Source organism: Chelonus insularis, unplaced genomic scaffold (assembly GCF_013357705.1).
Source record: "Chelonus insularis isolate UGA/USDA-ARS -01 unplaced genomic scaffold, ASM1335770v1 contig_150_pilon, whole genome shotgun sequence".
Classification (NCBI taxonomy): Eukaryota; Metazoa; Arthropoda; class Insecta; order Hymenoptera; family Braconidae; genus Chelonus; species Chelonus insularis.
In genome coordinates this window covers 1,097,288-1,121,976 of record NW_023276392.1, presented here as the reverse complement: position 1 = coordinate 1,121,976, position 24,689 = coordinate 1,097,288, and the positions used below count along the sequence as shown (strand labels likewise).

The window sequence follows — 24,689 nt, the reverse complement described above, 5'->3', positions numbered from 1 at the left end:
AAGAGTGTAAAATAGAAAAGAGAGACGGATACAGTCGACGCGGCTTCATGTAAAAATTTACATAGTAACGCTTGTTATAATATTTTTTTTTTATCCTATTCGTTTTTTGTTTTTATACAAACTTGGACGGCTAGTACCAAGTATGAGATTTATTTTGAGGGAGGTGGTGCCTGGGTATGTTGAAGACATCCTTCTACATTTTCAGGCCAGTCGCAAACATTTTCGTTTGGATTGAACACCAAATTCACTGGACAAGGCATGTGATGTTTGCGTTCTCCTTCGCACATATAGTACATTGTGCAATCGTTCTTATCTGGGTGGTAGGAAATGTGATTATCCTCTTCATCACAAGTTACTTCATTAGCTAAAATGATTAATTGTCGTATGAATAATTGTTCATTTCATCAAATTGTTTTATAATCGTAAACTTGACAGATTAATCAATGTTATATTTGTATAATAATAAAAAGTAAATAAAAATATTTAAAAATAATCACTAAAACTTGACGCAGTGAAAAAAAAAAATGTATACGTAAATATCAAAAGTGGTTCATGTTGAGTTTTTATAGTCAATATTTAAAGTTATTGATTTATTGAAACAACATATATTTGTGTACTTATTCAATGAATTCTAAAGAAGGTTGTTCAATTACTACTAATCAAAAATATCTATAAGCAAAAAAAAAAAAAAGTCAAAGTCAATATCTCTTGGTGGTATTTAAACAATGAATAAAAAGAATTTCAATGAATTTATTTTAATTAAATTATTAAAAAATATTTAATGAATTTATTATTTAATTTTAAGAGAGAGAATTTTAAATGAAAGAGAATCTTGTTCTTTTTTACATAAAATTATGCTAAATTAACACAAAAGTTTTTACTGCGTCATTTGAATTTTCTTGCTCATGTTAATTTGTCAAGTCTTTGCAACAATTTGGAATAATGAATGATTACTTACGATCTTTGGTGGTATATTTCCCGCTACGAGCACTAGTTTCATAAGGACCGTCATATTCGAGCTTGACTGAGTAATTCTTGAGTTCTTTTTTCATCGTCTTAATCAAAGGATATTTGCCAGCTCCGCAAGTTCCTTTAAAGTCATCCATATCCACTGACCAAATCATGATACCACCAAAGCCCTCCTCCTTCAGCCAATTCATCTTGAGTGAGAATAAATGAGCAATATTAGTTAATGCTAGATCGCTCAATAATCAACATATCATAATTATAATTTAATAAAATTATATTATAATATATTAATATATTGATCAATGCCCAATTGTTACAGGGAAGGTCTATGTGAGTGTACTTGAGCGTATGCAAATGTATGTGAATTTATATTTTAATCATTCCTTTTTCTTATTTTTGAAAATGTTTGAAATTATTTAATGTGGGAAAGTCGCAAGCTGTCGCCTTTGAAAAAATTTTTCTCAATGTTTTTTTCTTTTTGTGGTAAGTCTCATTACCTTATTCACGAGACTCCTCTCGTCGTCAAATCCAACCCACTGGTTATCTCTATATGCAAACGGCACCTGCTGCTCACTGTCCCACACAAGGGTCGTATTGTCCTCGTTCAAAAAACTACAAACCTAAAAAAAAAAGAAAAACTTATATGCATCTCAAGCAAACTTAAAATCACGTGATCAAGAAAACTACATAGAAAGTAAATGCAACGAAGTATTATTATGTGAATTCTTCTTCATTTCCATAGAAAGTACCTCGTAGTACGAGAGAAAACCCGACTCGTTAGTAAAGTTACCAGGAACTCCACCCCCTGAAGCTGGTGCACCAATGTCAAACTTGTCCTTGTCTACTAGCGTGAAAGATCGACCGTACGTAGGCATTCCTATCATCAGTTTTTCTTTCGGTGCTCCTTGTTTTACCCACTCACGAGCACTATAGTCCTGTAAAAGCAGACAGAAAGGATGCATTAACATAACATTAAATTACAAAATAAAATTTATTTTTGTCGTAAGATAAGAAGTTTAAGTTTTAAGGAAAAATGAGAACATGAAAAAATCACGAAATGGGAGTACAAAAGGAATGAGTGGAATGAGAGATAAAAAATTAAGAAAAAAATATATGTATATAATAAAATAAGTTGATGATGAAAGTTTTTCCCTTACCACTGTGAGCTTCTTTTGGTAACTTGTAGCACTTTCCAAGGGGAAGAGAGGACTGTTGTGTCCAACCTGTCTCTCCCATTGTCCATGGAAGTCATATGTCATCACATTTATAAAGTCCAAGTACTTGGATATTTCAGGAACGTCATAACTGTTTTTATTTCATGAAAATAAATAATATAAAGGTTGAGAACAACAACAAAATTTAATTGATACAGTAAAAAAAATCTCGTGTAGATATTTTTAACATGATCCATAATAATGGCTTTTTTACTCAAACAATATATACTTTATGTTAAGCAGAGTAATAATAAAATTTTATTAAGCTAAATAAAAATTGTAAATAAAATTAATAATAATTTTTGCTGTTAATTATTAACTTGAATAAGATTTCGTTTAGATTAGCCACTATTTCTTTTATGGATCTTTTTCAACATGAAAACTGTGCTAAATTAACACGTTTTTTTTTTACTGTAAAGAGTGTAATAAAAAATAAATAAAAATAAACGATAGGAAAAAAGGAAATATATATATATATATTGAAAAATTGTATAACTTCTTCCTCTTTTCGATGACTTTAATAAAAAATAAAAAATCTATCAAGTAGTTTGAAAAGTTATTACAACATGAAGCTAAAGCAATTTAAGCTAGAGACCATTTTATATCGAGATGTAGAGAATAAGATTATTTACCCAGCGGCAATAGCTTCAAAACTTGCTGGAACTGCCGCTGAAAGAATCAATTTAGGTTGCCCAGAGTCTTTGGCTTCTCCTTCGAAGGCCAATCTAAGCTCCTTTAGAAGATTCACATAAGCAGCTCTATCATCAGCTCCTCTGAGAACATACGCCATTCATTTATATTTTGTTCAAGTTATAAGCTCTCTAGTTGTATTATAAATTTATCTTCATTCATTTACCGTGGATATTCCCAGTCGACATCGAGTCCATTAAATTTGTATTCTCGCAAAAATTCGATGGCCTCGTAAACAAATTGATTCATGCGGAATGTGTTGCTGGTGAGTTCTTTGAAGGGTTTCGAACCAAATGCCCAACCTCCGATTGCCAAAAGTATCTTGAAATTTAAAAGACATTTGAATAAATTTGATTAATTTGATAATCCATCATAGACGAGTATATGATTGAAATTATTACATTATTTTCAATCTTTTGGTAGAATTATTCTTCAAAATGTTCTTTATGTATTATTTCACAATGCCATTATGAATGTGATCAAAATCCATTAATGAAAATTCTTCTTGATAAATTATATCTTGTTAATGAATCAATGAAGACAATAATTAATTAATAATGAGGTGAGAAAGGAATTTTTGATCATTATGATGGTTTACTGGATAAAAAAAAAATAATTGAAGGCATTGGACTAAATCAACGATTTAAACATGAAATTAAATGGAAATGAAGTATTATGAGATAAAATAAATGACTTTTTAAAATATCCATTTAAAGCTAATCTTATAGAAATGAAATGAACAAATGAAATTTATTATTCTTGAAAATTTGTTTCTTTTAAAGGAAGATAAAATAAATAATTAGAAAAACATAAATTCACGACTCACCTTAATGTCCGGATTTTTCTCACGAAGGGCTATTAAACGCTCATACATCTCAGCGTCTTTCTCGGTGTTTTCTGTCAGCAAGTGATCTTTCAGGGTTGCGAATGCGTAGACAACGTGGGTGCAGAGGAAGGGATCAATGTCTTCTGGCATAAATCTTCCAGCGCCTGGGCGTTTGTGAGACCAGCTAGTTAAATAACAAATGGCCTGAGCTTCTCGTTCTATTTAAAAGAAAATTAACGAAAAATTAGTCCAATAGGAAAATTGAAATGATTTAAAATAGAATAAATTAATAAATTATATTTAGGGTGATGAAGGAATATTCATTACATTTATTAAAACGAACAAAAATATATCAATAAAATATTTCTTTGTTCAGGAAATCCTTGGCTTCTTGGTAGTTATATCTTAATAAAACAAACGTCTTTTCGTTATAAAAAAAACATGAATTCTACATTCAATGATGAATATTCATGTGTTCGAAGAAGAGACTCTGAAACTATTATTTCGGGTTTTTTTTAGTATAAAAAAAAAATTCTTTGTGTTCTTAATAATTAGCCCAAAAGACGAGACTTCCGAGTATATAAATTATTAATAAAGTGAAGATTTCTTCAAGCTCGAAGACATGAATTTAGAAGTTAATTAAAGATTATTCCAATGACTACTTTCTTTTGAATTGAAACAAATATTTTCTCACAATAATCTATTGTTCTTTAACAAAAGTAGAATATTAAGAGAAAACAATACCTCTAGATACCAAGAGATGCTTAAATTAAAAACTAATTAAATTACTTTCTTTATCAGATGATGAAAAATTTTGTTTTTACCACAACATTAGAATGCTAAATAATACCTTGAGAAGGTGTGTTGATGACTAATTGTGTGCTGGGTTTAGTTAATTTTTTAGCTTTACTTAAAACTTCTGATACAGCTATTTTATAAGGTTCTGGCTTCTTAATGACAACTTCACTAACTGTAGCTGCTACAGTACTCCAGTCAACATCTTTAGCATTATTGCCTCGTGATATTCCTCTCAGCTCTTCTCTCATAGCACCAATCAAAGGATACCTAACGTTACCACCGCAAGCTGTTCCATTAAAGTCATCCATATCAACCGTCCACACCATTGCACCACCGTATCCTTTATTTTTCAACCAATGCATTTTTCCACGGATGGATCTTTCATCATCAAAGCCTACCCATTGATCTCCGTGCACAAGATATGGAACTTTCATTTCATCATCCCATATATATGCTGCTCCATTTTGCAGCATCTCACAAATCTGAAAGGTCATTGAATATTTAAATTCCTCTCTGAATTTCAACGATAATAAACAATAGATGTTTTTACATAAATTTACACAATAAAAAACTCGATGGCTTGTTATAGAATATTTTTATTGGCTCTTATAGAATATGTTGGGAGATGAAAATTGTTTATTTTTTGGAAAAAATTTGATCTTTTGTAAAAAACACTATTGAGAGAATAATTCAGTTATTTTGATGTGAAAGCTTTACATCATTTTCATTTGTTTTTTCATATTTTCGTTAAAATAAAACTAAAGTGTTTTAGTTGAATATTGATAGTGAAGATAAAAAATTAAATTATCATTGATTTCATTAAATATAAATTGTTGGTGTAGTGGATTTTTATACAAATTTTTTTACATTACTTTTAAGTATTTATGTCTGGGTATTTTATTGACGAAAAAAAAAATTTTCAAGTAAGAATAAAATATTCGAGAATGTCCTGGAAAATATTTGATTGATGGAATAAATATTGATCCTACTTGAGTAATGTTCGCGAGTTCAATCAAGAAAAAATATTGTTGCTCAAGTTATGTAATTAATCAAGAATTTTTTCTATTAATCAAATATTCATTTCAACTCTAGTAAATACTTCCTCACTATTAGAGAATAAATATTATTCGACAAAATTTATTGTGGCTTCATAATTAGCAATTATTTTCTTTTATAGAATAAAAAACTTCATGATTGATTTCTTTAGAGAAACTATTTGACAAAACCAACTTGGCAAAATACATTAATTTAGAATTATTATTCCATGAAAAAAATTATTGCATTATTGTAAATAATTATCAAGAATAAATATCCTCATCACAGACAATCAGAGTTGAATAGATTTTGATACTCTCATCAAATGCGGAAGTTTTTACCGCAAGATAAAAAAAAAAAATATCCGCAACCACAAAAAAAAAATTTATCGTGTGATTTAAAAGTAAACTACAATATTATTTTTCTCGAGATGTCGTAGAAGAAAACCACAATTCTTTTTAGCATAAACAAGAGAAAACTCACCTCATAATAAGCTAAGAATCCTGATTCTTTGGTATATTCACCAGCTTTACCACCACCACTAGCAGGAGCATGAACCCGGAAATTGTCACGATTAGAGAGGGTAAATGATCTTCCGTACGTTGGCATGCCAATAATCATCTTTTCCTTAGGTGCACCTAGTCTAACCCACATTGAAGCAGCATTGTCAACACTTAGTTGTTTCTGCCACTCAGAATCCAACGAAGATGCATATAATGGTGCATTGTGTCCAGTTTCTCGCTCCCATTTTCCATGGAAATCGTAGGCCATTAGGTTTATAAAGTCCAGGTAGCTGTAATTATACATGGCATGTAAATTCATTGACCATTCATTATCATAATGATTTGCCATTATCGTTATAATAATTAATGACAACCATTAATGCTAAAAATTGCTTTTACTCCAATAGAATTTTTTTAATTAACCAATTATAGTGAAAGGTGAAGTCAGTTTGCTGCTTTGGTGGCCCACTTGCACTGGATATAATACCTTTGAAAGTAATTAAATGATTTTAAAGTTGTTTCAGGTTCAAAATGAATGATGATACTTTGGTCTTTTTGTTTGGATAAAAATTTGAAGAAATACTTGATAAAAAAAAACAAATAAAAGTGCAATAACTTAGATAGGTTAATTAAAACTTTATTGCAGCAGTTGAGTTATTCATTTAAAATAAGTAATTTTTAATTTAAGTAATTGATTAATGTAATTAATTGGTTTGATTGTGTAGTTCTTGAATCAAATAATTTAATTGATTTATTCGTTTTTAATGGAATAAATTTGATTAATTTTATTTAATTCATTTTATAATTTAATTGTTTTGGAATAATATCACTCTGAAAGTACTCAAACTCTTTTATAAATAAACGTAATAAAATTGACCTAGTTTTTCTTTATTAATTTATTGTGTAAGTTTAAAAAATTTATTTGAATTTATATTAATTATCATTTTAAAAGATAAATTAAAAAATCTGATGAAATGATATTTTTTTCTCTAATTTTCTTGCTAAAATAGTTTGTGGCCTACCACATTATATTAATATGATACAAAGCAACCACATTTTAATTTCACAAAAATACTCAGCAGATAATTTTTTGAAGTTTATTAAAAAACTGGTTATTAATCGATTGACTAGACTTGAATAGTTGGAAATTGAAAATCAGAATATATTTTTATCCACGAATGGACGGTTTATCAGGTTGTATTATAAAAAAATCCTCTTTATATAACGTCAAACTCATGAATTATACGAAAGTACTGGTACCAAGCAGTAAAACAGTGACAATCAAATTTTTTTATACGTGCATATCTCATACTTTTTTGTTCATATATCGTGAGAATTTAAATAATGGTCGATTTTTAGAGGGTCACTGGTGTCTTTATTTTATCGGATTTTCCAGAAAATATCTTATAAAAAATTTTACTACCATATAATTCAACCCCCTTCAAAATAATGACCAGTTAAATATTCACACTTTTTGGGTTTAAAATATTTATAAGACAAAAAAAAAATTTCCCGGCTTTATTTATCAGATATTAAAGTCAATAATGCATAAATAATAATAGAGATGAACGTTGTATAATAAACGATGCTGTACAGTTTGAAAACCCGATTTTTCTAACGTGCTTTAGTGGAAAAGTACAGCTGACTTTGGGAAAAAAGCTCGAGAAATATTCGATTATCAATTATTATTGATTAATGGGACGGATTGATGAGTTATGAGAGTAGAGAAATTGGACATAGGGTAAAGGTGAAGGGATAGGGGACAAAGATTAAAGAGAAAATTCATAAACTACAGCTTAAATTACGTGGAACACAGTGCGTCTGACTAATTATAACCGTTTCTACTAGAGAGACGAAGTGCTACCATAATTCCATCAATTAACTATTCTACCACTCGATCGAGATAAGCTTGCCATCGATGTTGATTTATCGCACCTGACGAGCTGCCTAACTAATTAGTATTGGTGATTACCTCGCTACTGCCGGTACATCATATCCGCTTTTCACGTTGTCCGGTCCAACTGGCACAGCTGCGGTTAACAACAGTCGAGGCTTCTTCCGCTCCTGAGCCTCTGCTTCAAAAGCTTCCCGCAGTTCTGCAATCAATTTTTTTCTTTTCATTTGTTTGATTTTTTTATAAATTAATAACTGATTATAACAGATGTTATCGAAATTTTATTTTCACACTTGTATGTTTTTTTTCCTTAGTTTTTTAATTTATTCCAGTTACGACAGTGTCATTTTGTGGCAATGAGAAACTGATGTCATAAATATTTAATTTTTTTCTTTAAATAAAAATATTTGTACATCCAAAAATTGCTTCATAGAAATGGTAAAGAAAAATTATTTATTCTATTTAGTTTTATTTAGATTTCATTAATTAATTTCCCGGTTAACTTACCAGTTTAAAAATCTTGGTATCCTTGAAATTTTAATCAACTTTTAATTAACTCTTGCCTAATATTTATTATTGGAATCGAGAGTTTGAATATTTACTCAAAAAAAAAAAAAAAAAATTAACAATTTTATTTTATAGAATATTTCAATGATTTATAAATAAGCGAGTATAAAATTTTTTGCAATTCAAAAAAAATAGCTTTTTATTAAGTATAATTTTGGTAGATAATTATTAAACAGTATGAAAAGGAAATTAATTAATAAAAAATTAATTAGAGAGGAAATGTTGAAACGTAAAAATTTTTTCAAACAAAATAAAAACATCTCGAATATCTTGAAAAAATACTTTCAACTATCACTCAGGGATTTTTCCGTTTTTTCATTCTAAAGGAATTTTAGAATAAAAATATATATGAGATGAATTATGATGCAATTGATTTCTTTGTGTTCCAGTGAAATATTTTCGTCACCACAATTATTATAATGTTATCATAATAAAGTGGATCAGCGGAGGATAATGATTCATAATATATGCAATACAGTAGTAGTATGTGTAAGCATATTTTAATAATAATGATTAGACAATGAGTTCACTATTGAGTTCAATATTATTATATAATATATAGAGAATATTAATTACCTTTCAACAGTAGAACATAGTTCTTTTTATCGTCACCACCCTTGGGGTACTCCCAATCAATATCAAGTCCATCGAATCCCCGATCACGAAGGTAGGGAATGGCGCTGTAAATAAAAGTCTGTCGTGCATATCTAGTTGCCGTCATGTCTTTGAATTTTTGAGTACCAAAAGACCACCCTCCTGAAATGATAGAAAGCCATTTTTTTAGAGCAATCAAATATTCATTTATTACCTTAAAAAAAAGGAAACTTAAAATATTTTAAAAAAAACTATTGAATGTAATGCCGAAATTAAATAGAAAAAAATCATGATGTGAATTTGTAAAAAAAAAATAACACAATAATGTAGCTTACCAATCGCAAGAAGAATTTTTAACGATGGGTTTGCCTTCTTCAAATTCCCTATACGTTCGTACAGGCCAATTTTACCATCTTTAGTTTCATCATTTGACTCGAAACTTGTGAGCTTGTTTTTCTTCAACCAACCGAATGCATAAATTATGTGAGTACAAAGGTCGGGTTGGATGTCTTCAGGCATGAATTTACCAATTTTCGTTCGATATTGCGACCAATTGGTATAGTAACAAACGACCTGAAACAGTTTTTCCCATTCATACTCCCATTAAATCTTCCGAAGATCGATTTCCGATTTTTCATATACAGCTTTTTATCCTGTGTTTTGACATGATAATGAATTTCAAAACACTTCAATTATTTTCACTCTTCTTGAAACTCTCCCCACGAACACCCTCAATTAATTGTGAAAAATTTAATTTAATTGCCAATAAAATGCCATTTGAAGCTGCAAAAATATTTATATCCGGAAATATGTATGGAATAAAATAAATGTTGAATTATTTATCGTCATTATCATCTCAAAGTATATTTTATGAACGAGTTTATAGGCCGAAAAGCTGAATAAATCGAATAATTGAATCAATTGGTTATTTGTAAATAAACAAAAAATTATCAATTTTATGTAAATCGGTTGTTTTGATAGGAAGAACCATTACTCTATCAAGTGAGAATAAATTCAGTTGAATATTTGCTTAAATAAACATCAGTGAAATTTCCTGTGAATGCATTTTGTGAACACGAACCTCTCAAAAGTTTAATTTGTTCCATTAGTAATTAAAATTAGTTTTCAATACTTAATGAATATTCTTAGACCTTTTCTTACTCAAACAAATACACAGGCTAATTGTAAATAAGTTTTCAGTCAGTAGCAGCAACAGTAGGCAAGTACTAAAGTATTTGATTTGTAAATTGTATCTTAATAGTAATCATTGTTAATTAAAATTCAAAGTTTCTTCACGTAATTAAGTTTGATTAAGAAGCGTTTTATGGAGTGACTTTTGCTCTCTCTTTGATCAGCCTACCTTGTAATCATTTGACTTGCTGCCAGGACTGTCACTGCTTGGTTGAAGCTCGTTCCTCGTGTTCTTTGTGCCCAAACGATTTCTCGTCACTTTGAATCTGTTGACGCTGGCCGAAACTTCTTGGTCGCTTGTTAAAGAAGGCGCCGATGTCGTTGGTCTGCGAAATCGTTTTCTCGCACCTGATTTCCCAATCAACCCGAGTTACTTCATTTATTCTTTTTTAATAAATATTTATTATCAACCTTGACTATTAATTGTGATTGGATTTTTTAGCTGGTTAGAGGATTAAATCAGCTTCATTTTTTTGCAGTTAAAATTTATAAAAAAAAATAAAAAATTTATAGTTAAATTTACTTGAAAGTGTTTCAAAGTCCACATTTTTAGCTTCAATTTCCCTTTTTTTAAAATTTTTCCCCGTAACTTTGTTCCTGAGTAATCGAGTCATAAAGCTGGAGAGATGGTTTGAGATTTAAGCAAGGATAACTTGGTGAAAAAGAATCGTAGGATATTTTTTTTTAAAGATGAAATTTAAGTGAGAAGAACTACAGTTTCAAACTTAACCAAAATCATTTTTTTTTTTTAATGTTTTTAAAAAATATGAAAACAAATTTTAACCCATATTTTTGAAGCATTTTTTTTTATTGAAAGTTTCGGTGCTTTAAACATTTGAAAAAACTCTTCATCAAAGTTTTAAACTTCACAATATTTGTGCTAAAATATTTTTAATCATTTCTTACTCAGTACACAATTGATTCCATTTAATTCTCTATTTAAAATTTGTTTGAGAAAAAAGTTTTATCGTTAAAAATACTTTTTCCAATAATTATAATCAATTTATCGAAAACTTTGGCAAATAAAATATTCAGTTGTGATTAATAATACCATTAATAATAGACCGAATTTTTCAACGAAAAAAAAAGTGGAATTTTCTAACAAATGAAATAAAACTATTAAATAAAATCAATAAATCATTCACTCAATTGAATAAAATACTTCCAAGTTCAATCATGATTCTACTCTATCCAAGAACAATATAGCTGATTTAATACCATTTTTTTCACTGAAATAAATGAATTTAATGCAAGAAAACTCGTCTAGAGTATTTATAAGCAATGAACTGTACTCAATTAATGAAAAAAAAATTTTTTTTTTCTCCAATACATGGTACCTAGCATTAATGTTCCTTTCATCAGAATGATGAGGTTTAAGTAACTTGTAAATTTATAGGCTGATACATATCATTAGCCTCTAATTCATTGAATAAATTAGCCATTATCATGTAAGGTATGATGTGTTCTCAGAGTGATCTTGGGCTCAATTATTTTATCAGGTTGATAAGTGTATTACAAAATTCACGGGTTATGTAATAGAGATAGCATACGGTAACAGGGCGTTACCTTCCGCGTGATTCATGACTTGGACGAGGAGAAGGAGTAAAGCGAAGCATATAAACGCCGTCTTCGTTGTTGTAGACGACACCTGGAAGCAAAAAGAAAGTGGTTCGGATCAGTGAATATTCACTTGGTAATTTATCGTCGATGTATATATACATTGAGAGAACGAAAAAGACTGTTAACTATGTGTATATACGATTTTATGTACATATCTATATAGAAAAAAAGACGATGAGAGAAAAAGTAAATCGAATTTTCCACTTGACAAGGTATCGAACATAAAACTATAACTGGCGAAAGTCTGTTAAGAGTCGCGGTTACATTTCTTGCTCTCTCGACAAATGTAATTACATTTCTGATGCTTTAGATTTTTGCTAAAAACTTTGGTTAAAAGGTATCAGAAACAATTCAATTTAATGGACATTTTTAATCGATATTACACAATTTATTTTTATTTGCATCAATAAATAATAATGAAAAAAAATTTTTTTTTATTCCAATCAATATCTATTTTTAATTTTCATGTAATATTGGTAACAATACATTTAGTTGCATGTTAAACATCGATTTTATCGATAATTTATTCATTTTGTTTATTGTAAAGTATCTTTTTTTATGTTATTGCGAGGAAAAATATGTTTACATATTTTGACAACAGTATTTCATGCACGAATTCGAATGAATAAAATGGTTACATAATATGTTGAGATTAATTTTAAATAATTCAACATTGGAAACTTGTTCGATTATTATTATGTTAGTTGAACAAAATTATTTTATCAAAATATTTCGCACTTAGTGTGACAGAAAATATTATATTTCACCTCCGAGCAGTGTCAAAAACCGTATAATTATTTTAAAAATATCGTAAAAATTTATGGAATATCAATTTCTTAGATAAAGTCATAAAAGTAGAGGATTTGAAATATGTATCAACTTTAAAATATCTCATGACATTTTGATATCTCTACAAAAAATTTATATATTAATATAAAAAAAATTTGATAATATTACTTTCATTGAGTAATAAATATTTTATACAATAAAATAATAAAATATTAATGTAATAAAGATAACAAAGCAATATCCTGAATATTTTGTCACAAAATCGTAATAATATCAATCAATAGTTAGATGATTAATTAAATTTCATTATGTAACAACACAGCAATTTTTCAAATTAATTGAAGATAACTCCTTTTGATATATTGATTCTAAAAATAAAAAATCCACCATTTTAGGTTATTTTCTCATATCTCATTAAAACATTCTCTCGTACATTATGATAATTAAATACTCGAAATGAAATAACATAAATTTAATTTGAGAATAATGATAACTTTAAAAGTACGATACGTCCACACTTGTGTAGAAATAAACAATGTGAAGTGTGATGAAAGATATGCATAAAAATAGGAATAAATGCATACACTTTTCCTTTTATTTAAAAATTAAATAGCAAAAGAAACAATGGAATAAGCAAAAATGTAGTGAGCATAAAACTAAAATTGGAAGCATTTTTCTGCGTCTTTTTTATGCAAAATACCTGGGGAGAATAAAAAATATGTCACCCACGACACACAAAAGCTGTTGCGTTAGATATATATACATGTATCATATCTGAAGCTGTGAGAATACACAGCTCATTATTTTTACCCTGATATCCGCTACAGATGTTTATAAACATATGTATAATATATAATGTATATGTATGTATGCATGGAATAAAGTGAGTGCTGTGTTTAACGCAAAAAGGGAGACACTGGAGTCAGTCGTTGATGGTATCGACGTTGTCTCCTCTCAGTCTCTCTTTCTTTCGTCTTTGCATTGTACTTTACCACTGCAACTATGCAACAATATGGCCTAGTAATTACGCGCGTATACTCAACTCGTTGGCTCGTTCAGACGAGAAGAAGAAAGAGAGGAGTAAGACTGAGCCAAAGGTTGTTCTTGAACAAATATCCATTTAAGAGTCAATTAACTATCTAACAATTTGTCGTTGAATGCAGTTTATTTAATAAATTCATTTCCAATCACCATTTGAGTTTTAATCAAACCTCTAGTTTTGTTTTAACATTTTTTTTTATCATTATTTACTTCTTCTTCTCAATCAAGTAAATAAAATTCACTTTACAAAATAATAAGGAATACTAAACCATGCCACGGAGGATGGCTTTATTTTTAATTATTTCAATATCTTTTGATAATTTTAAAAGAATCTATAAAACTTCGAGAATAATTATTAAGTGTTCTATCGAATGTTGTAAAAAAAGCTTGAATTATTTTTTCTCAAATTCTTTCTTCCTCAGGCTCTTATAGAGAAATTATTTATTTTAATTCGTACGGTGTTTTTAGAGGGTGAAAAAATATGAAGATCTATTGAAATTTATTCTTCTTTAAAAATGTGAATTTCCACATACTTTGAAGAGCAAGCTTGTTTTTTGTTACTCTTCGAGGACTTGGTTTCTGAAATAATTATTAAAATGAATCACTTGCTGAATGATGTATATCAATTTTGAAAAAATAAAAAAACTTATCTTGAACTATTTGAAATGGAGAATTCAAAAAATTAATTAAATTTTTATCTAAAGTATAAACATGGTTAAATCTCTTTGAATTTGTAAACAAAAGCACCATGTTCATGAAAATTTCATATTAATGGTTTCCTTAAACACAATAGATATATATTAAATTCATACAACAATTTAATTAACTTCATTAATATTGTTTACTTCACTGTTGATATTTAATTACATTTCCCTAATCAAACAAACTATTTTTCTCTAATTATTTGCAGTAAATATTTTATTTAATTCACGATTTCTCTACGAAAGTGAATTTCTTTAATCATCGTCTCTTAATCGTGTAAAAAAATTCCATTTTAATTACTAGCAAGAATGATAAGTATCAATAGATGTAAAAGTGTACTCGAGAGAAGTTCATTAAAAATCTAACAACAATTCATAAATGAAAATAATTCACTTCATAAATTCATTAAGTGTTTTTAATTACCATAAAATTGATGAAAAAATGTTAAATTTTCAAGATGCATATATTTGTTCATTTTTTTTTATCACTTGATTATTTTTCCATTCTTTTCTCGGGAAAACTTGTTCTTGTTGGATGACGCAGCATAACTTATTTTATTAAGCGATTCATAACGAATAAGTAAGCGATGTAGAATGCGTACAACCTTGTGCGCCTTGCTAATCTACATTTTATTACGTTCGTTATGCAAGAAAGACAGTACTTGGAGAATTATTGAAGAGTTGGGTAGGGAGAAAGAATAAGAGTCTAATAATATACTTACAATTCTTTTTCAGGATTTATTATTATTTCTTAAATAATAATAAGATGAGAGTACTCAATAAAAGTTCTAAATTTTTTAACAGCTACTGTACTATTAAACAAATTGAACTATAAATAAGGAGCTATTTATGTGAAAAAAAGGAAACAGTAGAAATGGCTTCAAAGAGGTTTTTTTTTGTTGGTTCATGGAAGATTATCTTTTGAGTTAAATATAATAAGATTCTTTCTTGGCTTAAGAATTCCTTGTCTTCATAGAGAGAAATTTGTAGCGAAAGACTTGTCAGAAAAAGGAAGAGAATCCTCTTTTTGTTTATTTAAGAAAAATGTTGATTGAAAATTTCCAAGAATCTCCTTGAGGTGTGTGGATATTTACTCGTTTTCAACTGATGAAAAATTAAATTGAATTCGAAAAAATACATACTTTGTTTCTTATTTTATTCTGTGTGAATAGTATTTTATAATGTTATATTATTCAGATAAAATTTCTTCTAGTGGTATTTTTGTGGTAAATTTTGTTATGCAGAAATCGCTTTTATGCATATTTTTCTCCTTATGTTTTATTTGATATCATTAATGTAATGAAAGTGGGAATAGACTAATATTAAATAAATATTTATTCACATTTTTATTCACTTTTATTTCCTTCCGTTTTCATCTTATCCAGGATACTATATTATCTTTAATGATAATTTATTTGTAATGTAAAGAAATTTGTGATCTTTTCAAAAATGGGATAAAAAATATTTACTTAAGAATGAGAAATATGAAAATTCTCTTAGGGTATTTATTTTGAAGTCAAGAGATATATAATGTAATAATCATAATTATATTTGTAGATAAATTCATTTCTTTTTTATCACAAATGAAGTTAAAGTCAACTCAACCACAATCTTTAAAAAACATTCACTGTCTTGAATTGATTAATTTTTTATTATTTTAAATTAATCAAGAGCTACTTTATCTCTGGAGAAAACATAACACTGTATATTTTTAATGAAAATCCAATCAAAAACGTTTCGAATTACTGTGACATATTTTTTCGAAAAAAATAAAAACGTAAAATATTTATTTCCATTACATCACTAGGGTATTCGAAAAACAAGGGAAAATTGTCTGAAAATATGTTTCACAAAATTCAACAAACTATTTTGGAGTGCATATTCTCCAATATCCACTCCAAGTCAGAAGCTAAAAGTCTTCTTAATGTTAAGAAATATTTTTCTTGAAATGGATCTTAAATGAATCAAAACAATTTGACTTTATTTTTTATATCATATCTTTACATAAAAAAAAAAATATTCTCTCACAGTCATTCTATTAAACATAAAATTCTCCCTATATAAATGTTCTCTTTTCCAACTTGAATGTGTCACTGGGATTTAAAAAAGTTTTCATCATTTGATTTACCACAGACTTCAATGGACTTTATGACAAATAAAAAAAAAAGTGTTCTTGTTTATAAGTTTATTTATTCTGAGCTTCTTTTTCGCCATTATTTAATAATATAATGAGGCTATATCTTATAAAAATTTCAAACCCGATGGCTGTTGATCTTAGGATGGAATAAAATTTCTCAACGTCACATCAAATCTTCACCATAAATGATGCATCTTTATCAAAGTGGATATACCTTGCGTAACAGAAATATCTTTCGTCACAGCTAATATACCAAGTTACTGGTTAATATCGGAATAAAAAAAAATGGATAAAAATATGCAAAGCCTTTGGGGTTGGCGTCGACGCCAGGATGGATATCCGCGGGCTAGTGAAGAATATTGGAAGTTGGTATATATTCCCGAGTAGCAAACGGAAACTCTACACTATCGCGCATACCGTTACTCACACGTTTTATTTGCCACCGTTTATTGCCAATTCTCTAGTTCTATTCTCTTGCCACCTTCAGGCTATTCACTTGACGACTCCCTGGGTTTATATTCCAGAAGTTTGCGGTACGAAAGAACGTTATGTCGTTACGTTTTGGAATTTTTCTGTTTGGAAGCTCTTTTTTGAAGCCCTCTCGTTTGTGATGCTTCTGTTACTTTACACACAACATTCTCTAACCCAAGGAATATTCAACCATGCAGATGCCTTTTATATACATACATTTATAGAGTATATAAAATAAAGAGAAATTACTGCACACATATTTCCTAAAATATGCTGCAGAACAATTTGTACTTAAATAACTGATTATATGAAATATTATTTTTTTATGATAATAGACTCAAGTTTAAATGACTCTTTTTAAAGTACTTGTCGCATTCTGGAATTTGAATAAGTAATCATGCCCCGTTTTCGCGTCAGTTTTCACGCAAAAAATATCAACGTGCAGTGAAGAGCAGAAAAAGACTGCAGTTTTACCGATTCTGCTGTTCTATTTCCAAGGATATTTTTTTCTTTCACATTTTTTTTTTTTTACTCACGATATTCTGGCAGAGAAGTACCTATTCACAACGCCTCCATTTTACCTCACTCTATTCATGTCTTTCTCGATTTAAAACTGAACAAGTATAAGAAATATCTTCGAAGACAATTTTTAAATTCACCACTGTCACTAAATAATGTAAACACATGTTTTCAAATATTACACATCCCATCATAAATGTATTCATGTTCATGTAGACATGTTGGAATAATAGGTGAGACAATTTGTATGATTATTTGTGTTTTATTAAATGTGATTGGAGCTGAATAAAAAAAAAAAAAAATAAGCACAACTTAAAAATGAATTTTGAGAAAGCGCTCTCGGATTAAACCGGTACATTCACTCATCTAGTAACAATTTTTATCTACTTAGCAGGCCATCGAGACTCTAGCCAGAAAGTCGTGAGGAAATTTATAGACCGTGTCGAGTCGACGGAAGTAGAAAACCTGGACGAAAAAAAAAAAAGGAAGAGAAGCCTTTGAACGACCTGATTTTCTTCCTCTTCTTTTTCCTCTTCATCTTCTTCTCACGTAACTTTTTCGGCAATGACAACTTTTTCAACATCAGGTTAATGTACGACACTCAAAATCCATCTGTTCACATGATTGAAATGAAGAGTATCAATTCACGAATAACATTGTATAGATAACAAGTACGATGATAATAATAAGGAAAAGTTTTATTCTATTCAATGCTTCCTGAAAAATATAAAAACGTTTAGCTATAATTCTTCCTGCATTTCTTCACACTTGAGATGATTAAATAGCTCTCTAAAATGGAATATAAAAAATTATTAAGATGATTTCTAATTTTTTTTTATGAGGATTTATTAATGGAGAAAATTATCTAATAAATTACTACTCAAGATTATTTAAGTGGATTTTTAATTAATTTTTTCATTTAATAACCATAATAAAGATCTCATCGAAGTAACTTGATTTACACGCAATACTGAAATTAATACGACTTTAAATATAAATAAAAATTGTAATGCATTTTATTTTAATCTCCAAATACCTAAACATAATAAAAAAAAATATATTTAAAATATTTTGATGAATAAAAATGCTTCCTTTGTAGTTTTTATTTTTTCAACAAAGAGTTTTTCTAATAAACTTCCTCTTGTTGTCAACAACTTAATTACCTAATATTGAATAAAATGTAATAAAAATAGATTTAAAGGAATTCTATTAAATATTCTTTCATAACAGCATTTCGATATGAAATTGACGTATGACACTTGAAAAGCATATTTTCACGGTGAAAATCTATCAAGTAAACCACAATGAATCGCATCAACTGCCATAATACACAGACCACACCTACAGATATATGTATACACGATAAGAAAGGTTTTAGCTTGGTTCGAAAGTACCGTAAGCGTTGGTGTAGTATATGTTGACGAGTTCATTCCCACCATAAGCAGCTTCCAGCTTAGCTTTCCTTTTGATCGTCCAACGTTACGTTTACCTCGTTCATGGCTCGTTTCTTTTGATGGAAATGTGCATGCTTCTGTTATAATAGTTTTCAATGCAGAAAGTAAAAGATAATGCATGGAGTTAACATTTCTACAATACCATAAATCCCTTGGTTCTCATTTAATATACATTCTACAAATATGATAAGAAAATAAATAAATTATCCATCACTACTGTTATTTACTGATAATAATTCAGTCCACCTTGACCTCTAGTGAAATGGCTGACTAAAACGAGAACGATATCACTTGCAGAATTTTAAATGAGCAGTATCAAGAGACTGGAGTTTTAAGAAGACACTTTTTTAATTTACTTTTACGATTATATAGCATTTTTTATTTTTACTATGTCAAGCTTTGCATAAGAAAATTCGAATATTTCTTTTATGCTCCTAGGTGAAACTTATGCGTAAGTGTATGGAGTCATAAAAATATTTTTCATCGAGTTACCTGTCCAAGAGACTCTAAATCAGCGGTTCTTTGAAAATATTTAAGGTCCCCAAGTTAATTTGGTGATAAACCTGTTTAAAGGTCATACACTTCCGTTATGGCTTACAGATTTAATTATTTCGATGACCTAGCAAGGCCATGTATTTATTAAATATTCAGATGTTTCGTTTTTTGTTGCTGCAATCATTATATCAACTATACTCAAGGGAGACAGAAAGAGGAAGAGAAAGAGAGAGATCGCTTTCTAATCTACACCAAGTATCCGTATACTTAATACTGATGCCGTTCTTTGACATTGGTATCAAGTGACTCTTGTTCTTTCGTATGAGAATATATTTTTATTATGACGAAAATATCCTCTGAAAAAAAAAATTTATAGCGAAAGGATCTTTTAGAGAAATAAAATTTTTATCATCCAGTTAAGATGATATTTCATGTTAATGTCTATATGTAAAATAACTCATTTAATTAAAAATAAAAATGTCAGTGATGGTCAATTATACATTTGACAATTGAATAGTCTATCTATATTTCAAGGAGATTTAAAAATGAATTTTTAATGTTCTGAAAGATAGTTTCGATGTAAAAAGTATTGATGCATTAATTATCTGATATAAATAACAGCTGTGTAGTTGATTTTATTATTTTATGATTTTACATATGGTGAAATTAAATCATTTAATGCAATCTTGATAAAAAAAAATTTAATCTAATTTATTGAAATATATTAGTAGAAAATAGTTTCACTCTGTTCAACAAGTTTCTCACTAATGGAAATTATTATAATGTTTTTAAAAAGAATCGATAATAAAATAAGATAAAGTTGTAAATGCTCTTGGTAATTCACAAGTCAACTGATTAATTTGTTAATTAAATTATCTGATAATGATCCAGGAAGGCATTGGAATCTTCAAGATATTTCACGAAACAGTAAATCTTGTTCAGCAAATTCCAAATTATATTAGATTGAAAAGTGGTGATAAGTAGAATGTAAGTAATTACAATCGTAAAGTGGTTTGTCTCAATAAATTGCTTGAGTACAAAAAGGCGGCTTTGTTGCAAGTGGCATGAAGAGACGGTGATATTTCTGGACTTATATAAGCTCACATGGTGGGTTAAGGTAGGCAAGCTGGCAGGTGACTGTTTCAAGTTGGTATCAACCTGTTGACCAGTCGAGAGGATAACTAAAGGCCTCTGATAAAGTGGCACACACTTTACGACTGAGTAAGAGTAAAATATAGTGAATGCGTTAATGTCAAAAATCAATCTCAAGGAATGATTTTTTTGCTGGTTATAGTTTAATATCGTGACTGATTTAACATCTTGCTTTTTCTCCTTCATAAGTCTCGATACTTATTAAGAAGAACTTTCTTGTCAAGTTACTAGTATTTCATTTCACTTTGTACATTATTGCAGATAATTAAATGTTAAATTACAATAGACTTTAAAGACCATCAAAGACAAAGCTCAAAAACCGATTAAAATTCTCTTCACGATTTGAATTGCATCATCTATTGAAAATTGTTGTAAAGACGATACATTCATTTATTCTTAACAATCTAAGGTACTACTGGCGATTACTTAATTATACCAATCGAGAAATGTTGAAGTTGCTGTTAATTATTGGAATTCAGTAAGAGTTTATTGATTACTAAATAATAATTTAATGTTTATTTTGTAATATTGTAAAAAGCAAAACATTTCTTCATCTTTAAGACATCTAAATGAGCGTAATTAATTGAATTAATAAAACCCGATTGATTATTAAAAAAATGATAGAGAAAATTTTTACGGTTGTTCTCTTTATCCTTCTTTATGCTTAGATTCTTTATTTACTCTTCAATAAATATTGAGATTATTCAAATGCATTCTAGAGAAGTTTATTAAAATTCCTGACAATAATAGATTGCAAATATCTGATACTAAAATATTTCTCTGTAGAGTTTTTATGGTTGCCTTTTATTTTTATTTATAATAAATTTCCAATAAATATTAATACTAAAAAATTAACAGATTACGAGACATAAAGATTATTAAAATAAAATCAGCAGGAGTTTATTTCTTTATTGAGAGAATTAATTTTATTTTTTATTGATGAGTAAAATTTATAAATATTTAAAATCAATAACAAAGTGACTGATAAATGTAAATATTACATAAAATCTCATTTAGTAAATTTTTTTAAAGTAAAAAAAAAACATGATTGAATTTGTCACAAAGTAATTTATGTAACATATTTTGATAAGAGAAATGTACTTGACTAAAAAAAAATTAAACATCAAAAAGATGTGTTCAATTGATTTGAATTTCTCTCGTCACTTCAACTTCGACTACTTCAATATTGATAGAATAATAAAAAATAATTTAAATAACATCAAAAATAGTTAAAGTTTTCATCAATAATGAAAGAGTGTTTCCGAGCTCTAAAGTAAAGACAGAAAGAGGAGAAAGAGAATTTTCTGCGGTCAATTTTCTCGGTGGAAATGTGATTTATTGGCAAAAAAACTGTTTGTCATTGGATAGAATGGACATTTTCATCCGGTGTGTAGAGAAACGAAAACGAATTTCCTTCACAGAACAAGATGTCATAGCTATAAAGAATTATAGATGCAAAGCACGCGTCTGATCGTTTTCACCACTTCCGGTGGGGGCTTGCGAGTTCAAGTGACGACAAAAGGCTTGGTTGTTTGTGAAATGTGCTGGACAACAGTGAATATATACGTGTGTAGATAACAGGCATGAAACAAGTCTTCACATAACCATCATGAGCTCAAGCTTCGTTGACTCTTCAGACACGATAGGATATAACCACTTTCTTCACATCTTTTTCTACTTACGACTACTCGTCTATAAGAGACCCGGCTTGACAACACGCGCGCACCCATATTGCCATAATAACAGTGATCTTATCGCTTGGGGAAATGGGTCGAAGCTAAATTTGTAAAGGAACTGGTGAAAAAGAAGAAAAGCAAAAAATTTATACACACCATCTCATACCTGTACTATTTTATTCCGTTTTATATAAATCCGGTCAAATGAGAATTTCACTTAGCATTATTTTCTTAGCGTACCTACTTCACACGCTTATCTTTTATAATAAATATCTCGTAAACTACAAGTCGTAGAGAGTTCAATCGAAGCTTATTTTATTCGTCAAACGATTCTCTAAAGGTACTAACTCCATGTACTAGTCTCCCTGATCAATAGTTTTCGAGACATTTTACAAAGAAAAAATTGCACAGCAACACTGAATTACATAAATCCAACTTTCAGGCTTCTTTTCTCGGAAACAATTTATTGCGTTGAAAAAAATGTAAGAACCTTTTTTGTAGAGAATTTTCTAAGTAATAAATTAGATAATGACTACTTTTGACATAAACCTGATAAATCACGAGATAAAAGCCAAAATAAATTTCCTACTTTTGTTGATGGTTGTAAAAAAATAAACATGCCATAAACTCTGGAGATTTTTTTAAAGAGATACATTTAATGTACATGATTTTCGATTTATTTGGCAATATACTAATATAAAACATATGTATTACACAAAGTATGTGTGCTCTTGGTAATGTGCTTTCACCAGCCTTCCGATATTCCATTGCTCCATTTTCCCTCTCCAATTCTACTATACATTTATTGTTACCACGAATGAGATCTTGACACTTTATTCTATAAATTTCTTTCAGATATTCATGATATTAAATACTGTGCCACGTGAACCTGCCAAAATTACGTATTACGAGGTTATCGTACGATGAAAGTGAGAGCAATGAGTTCCAGTTCAGTCAGATGATAGAAAGCATTTAACCGCAAAGTCTTGGACCAGTTTTTAGGCATTTTACCTTCTTTTTTTTCTTGTTAAATGACTTTTGTATTTTTTATTACTCACTTAAAACCAACTGGATCATATATTACTTTGTTACGAAATCTCGATAATGATTATTTTATATTTCAAAGAGTTATCAACAATTTTATTTGAAATAATTTAAGTTGAATGAAATTTAGACTTTGCATGACATCTAATGCAAAATATCAGAGTTTGTAGGATTTTATCCAATTCTCAGCGCGGGTTATTTAAACTCATTGACGTTGAGTCTGCGCACTTGGAATTTATTTGAAAATCAAACTTGGACTCACCATTTTTACGCAAGTTGTTGAGCCTTGTTTCCTCCAAAAATAATAACAAAGACTTTCCTTATGCTATTTTGTAATAGATTGTTTAGAAAAAAAAACTGTCAAAGTTACACAATAATCAACCACTAAAACTCTCTAAAACTGTTAAATAAAAAAAAAAATAAATAAATAAAATCACCGCATGTTTCTGTCCCTCACTATAATTATCACTTAAAAAATAAGAGACTTAGAAAATCTCGATTGCTTTCAAATAGGTTTTTATTCGCTTTCGGGCGTTGTCTAACACTGACAGACGTTCAGGAAATACTGAAACTATCATTCTCAAATTTAGTACTTGCCAGAGCAATATTATAGACAACAATTAAGCCACCTTTCATTTTAACTATAGTGGCAAACACCGTTACGTTTCTGTGTCGCGATCCCCACCGGGACGATTACTCTTGTGTGTATATCTATATATCCAATCCCAATGGAGCTAAATGAGAACGCGAGAGAGTGAAACGCCAATCCTCTGCAAATGCGTTTGACGACGCGACAAGGTAAAAGAGCGAGTGACAACGACCAGACCAGAGACAACTGACTAGAAAAAAAAAACGTCTTACCAAAACACTTACCTGTTCAAATACGTCACAGTTCGCCAATCTATAAGACGATCTAATAATCCCGTTGATTTCCTTTCCTTTACAATCAGTAACCTGCTTGGAGACTGATCCTTCAGTGATCTTATTAATACGATTGTTTCGAGAGAAAACAAGCGATCCTTTTTCAGCTCTAATTCTAATCCAGATTTTTAATTTGATCCAATCAATTACTTTCTCATCATTTTTTAGCTTTTTGTGGTTTGAATAATAATCAGTAGCTATTAGTATGCTTATAAAATGTTTTTATTGTTTAAAAATCTGGATTGAAAAATCATACAATCACTTATTGAGTACATTTGTTTGATGAATAATATACAATTTTATTTATTCAATGATCTACCATTTGAAGAATTTTGGAGTAATGATTTTTTTTCGATTAATCTTGTTGGAGTTCTAAGGAGTTTATTAG

General features: G+C 29.0%; 1 protein-coding gene across 1 annotated transcript; it reads right to left on the bottom strand.

Annotated features, from left to right (window-relative positions):
- Nucleotides 1-82: 82 nt before the first annotated feature.
- On the bottom strand, nt 83-23,764 carry Cht7 (chitinase 7). The gene is made up of 16 exons (XM_035078015.1): nt 23,643-23,764; nt 11,848-11,929; nt 10,451-10,629; nt 9,426-9,663; nt 9,073-9,252; nt 8,008-8,131; nt 6,016-6,325; nt 4,550-4,979; nt 3,700-3,917; nt 3,040-3,194; nt 2,816-2,956; nt 2,127-2,274; nt 1,719-1,904; nt 1,467-1,589; nt 959-1,160; nt 83-364 (listed from the first exon to the last, which is right to left on the bottom strand). Exons 1-16 carry the CDS (start codon nt 23,643-23,645, stop codon nt 150-152), a joined length of 2,934 nt encoding a protein of 977 aa, XP_034933906.1. The 5' UTR covers nt 23,646-23,764; the 3' UTR covers nt 83-149.
- Between the last annotated feature and the right edge of the window lie 925 nt (nt 23,765-24,689).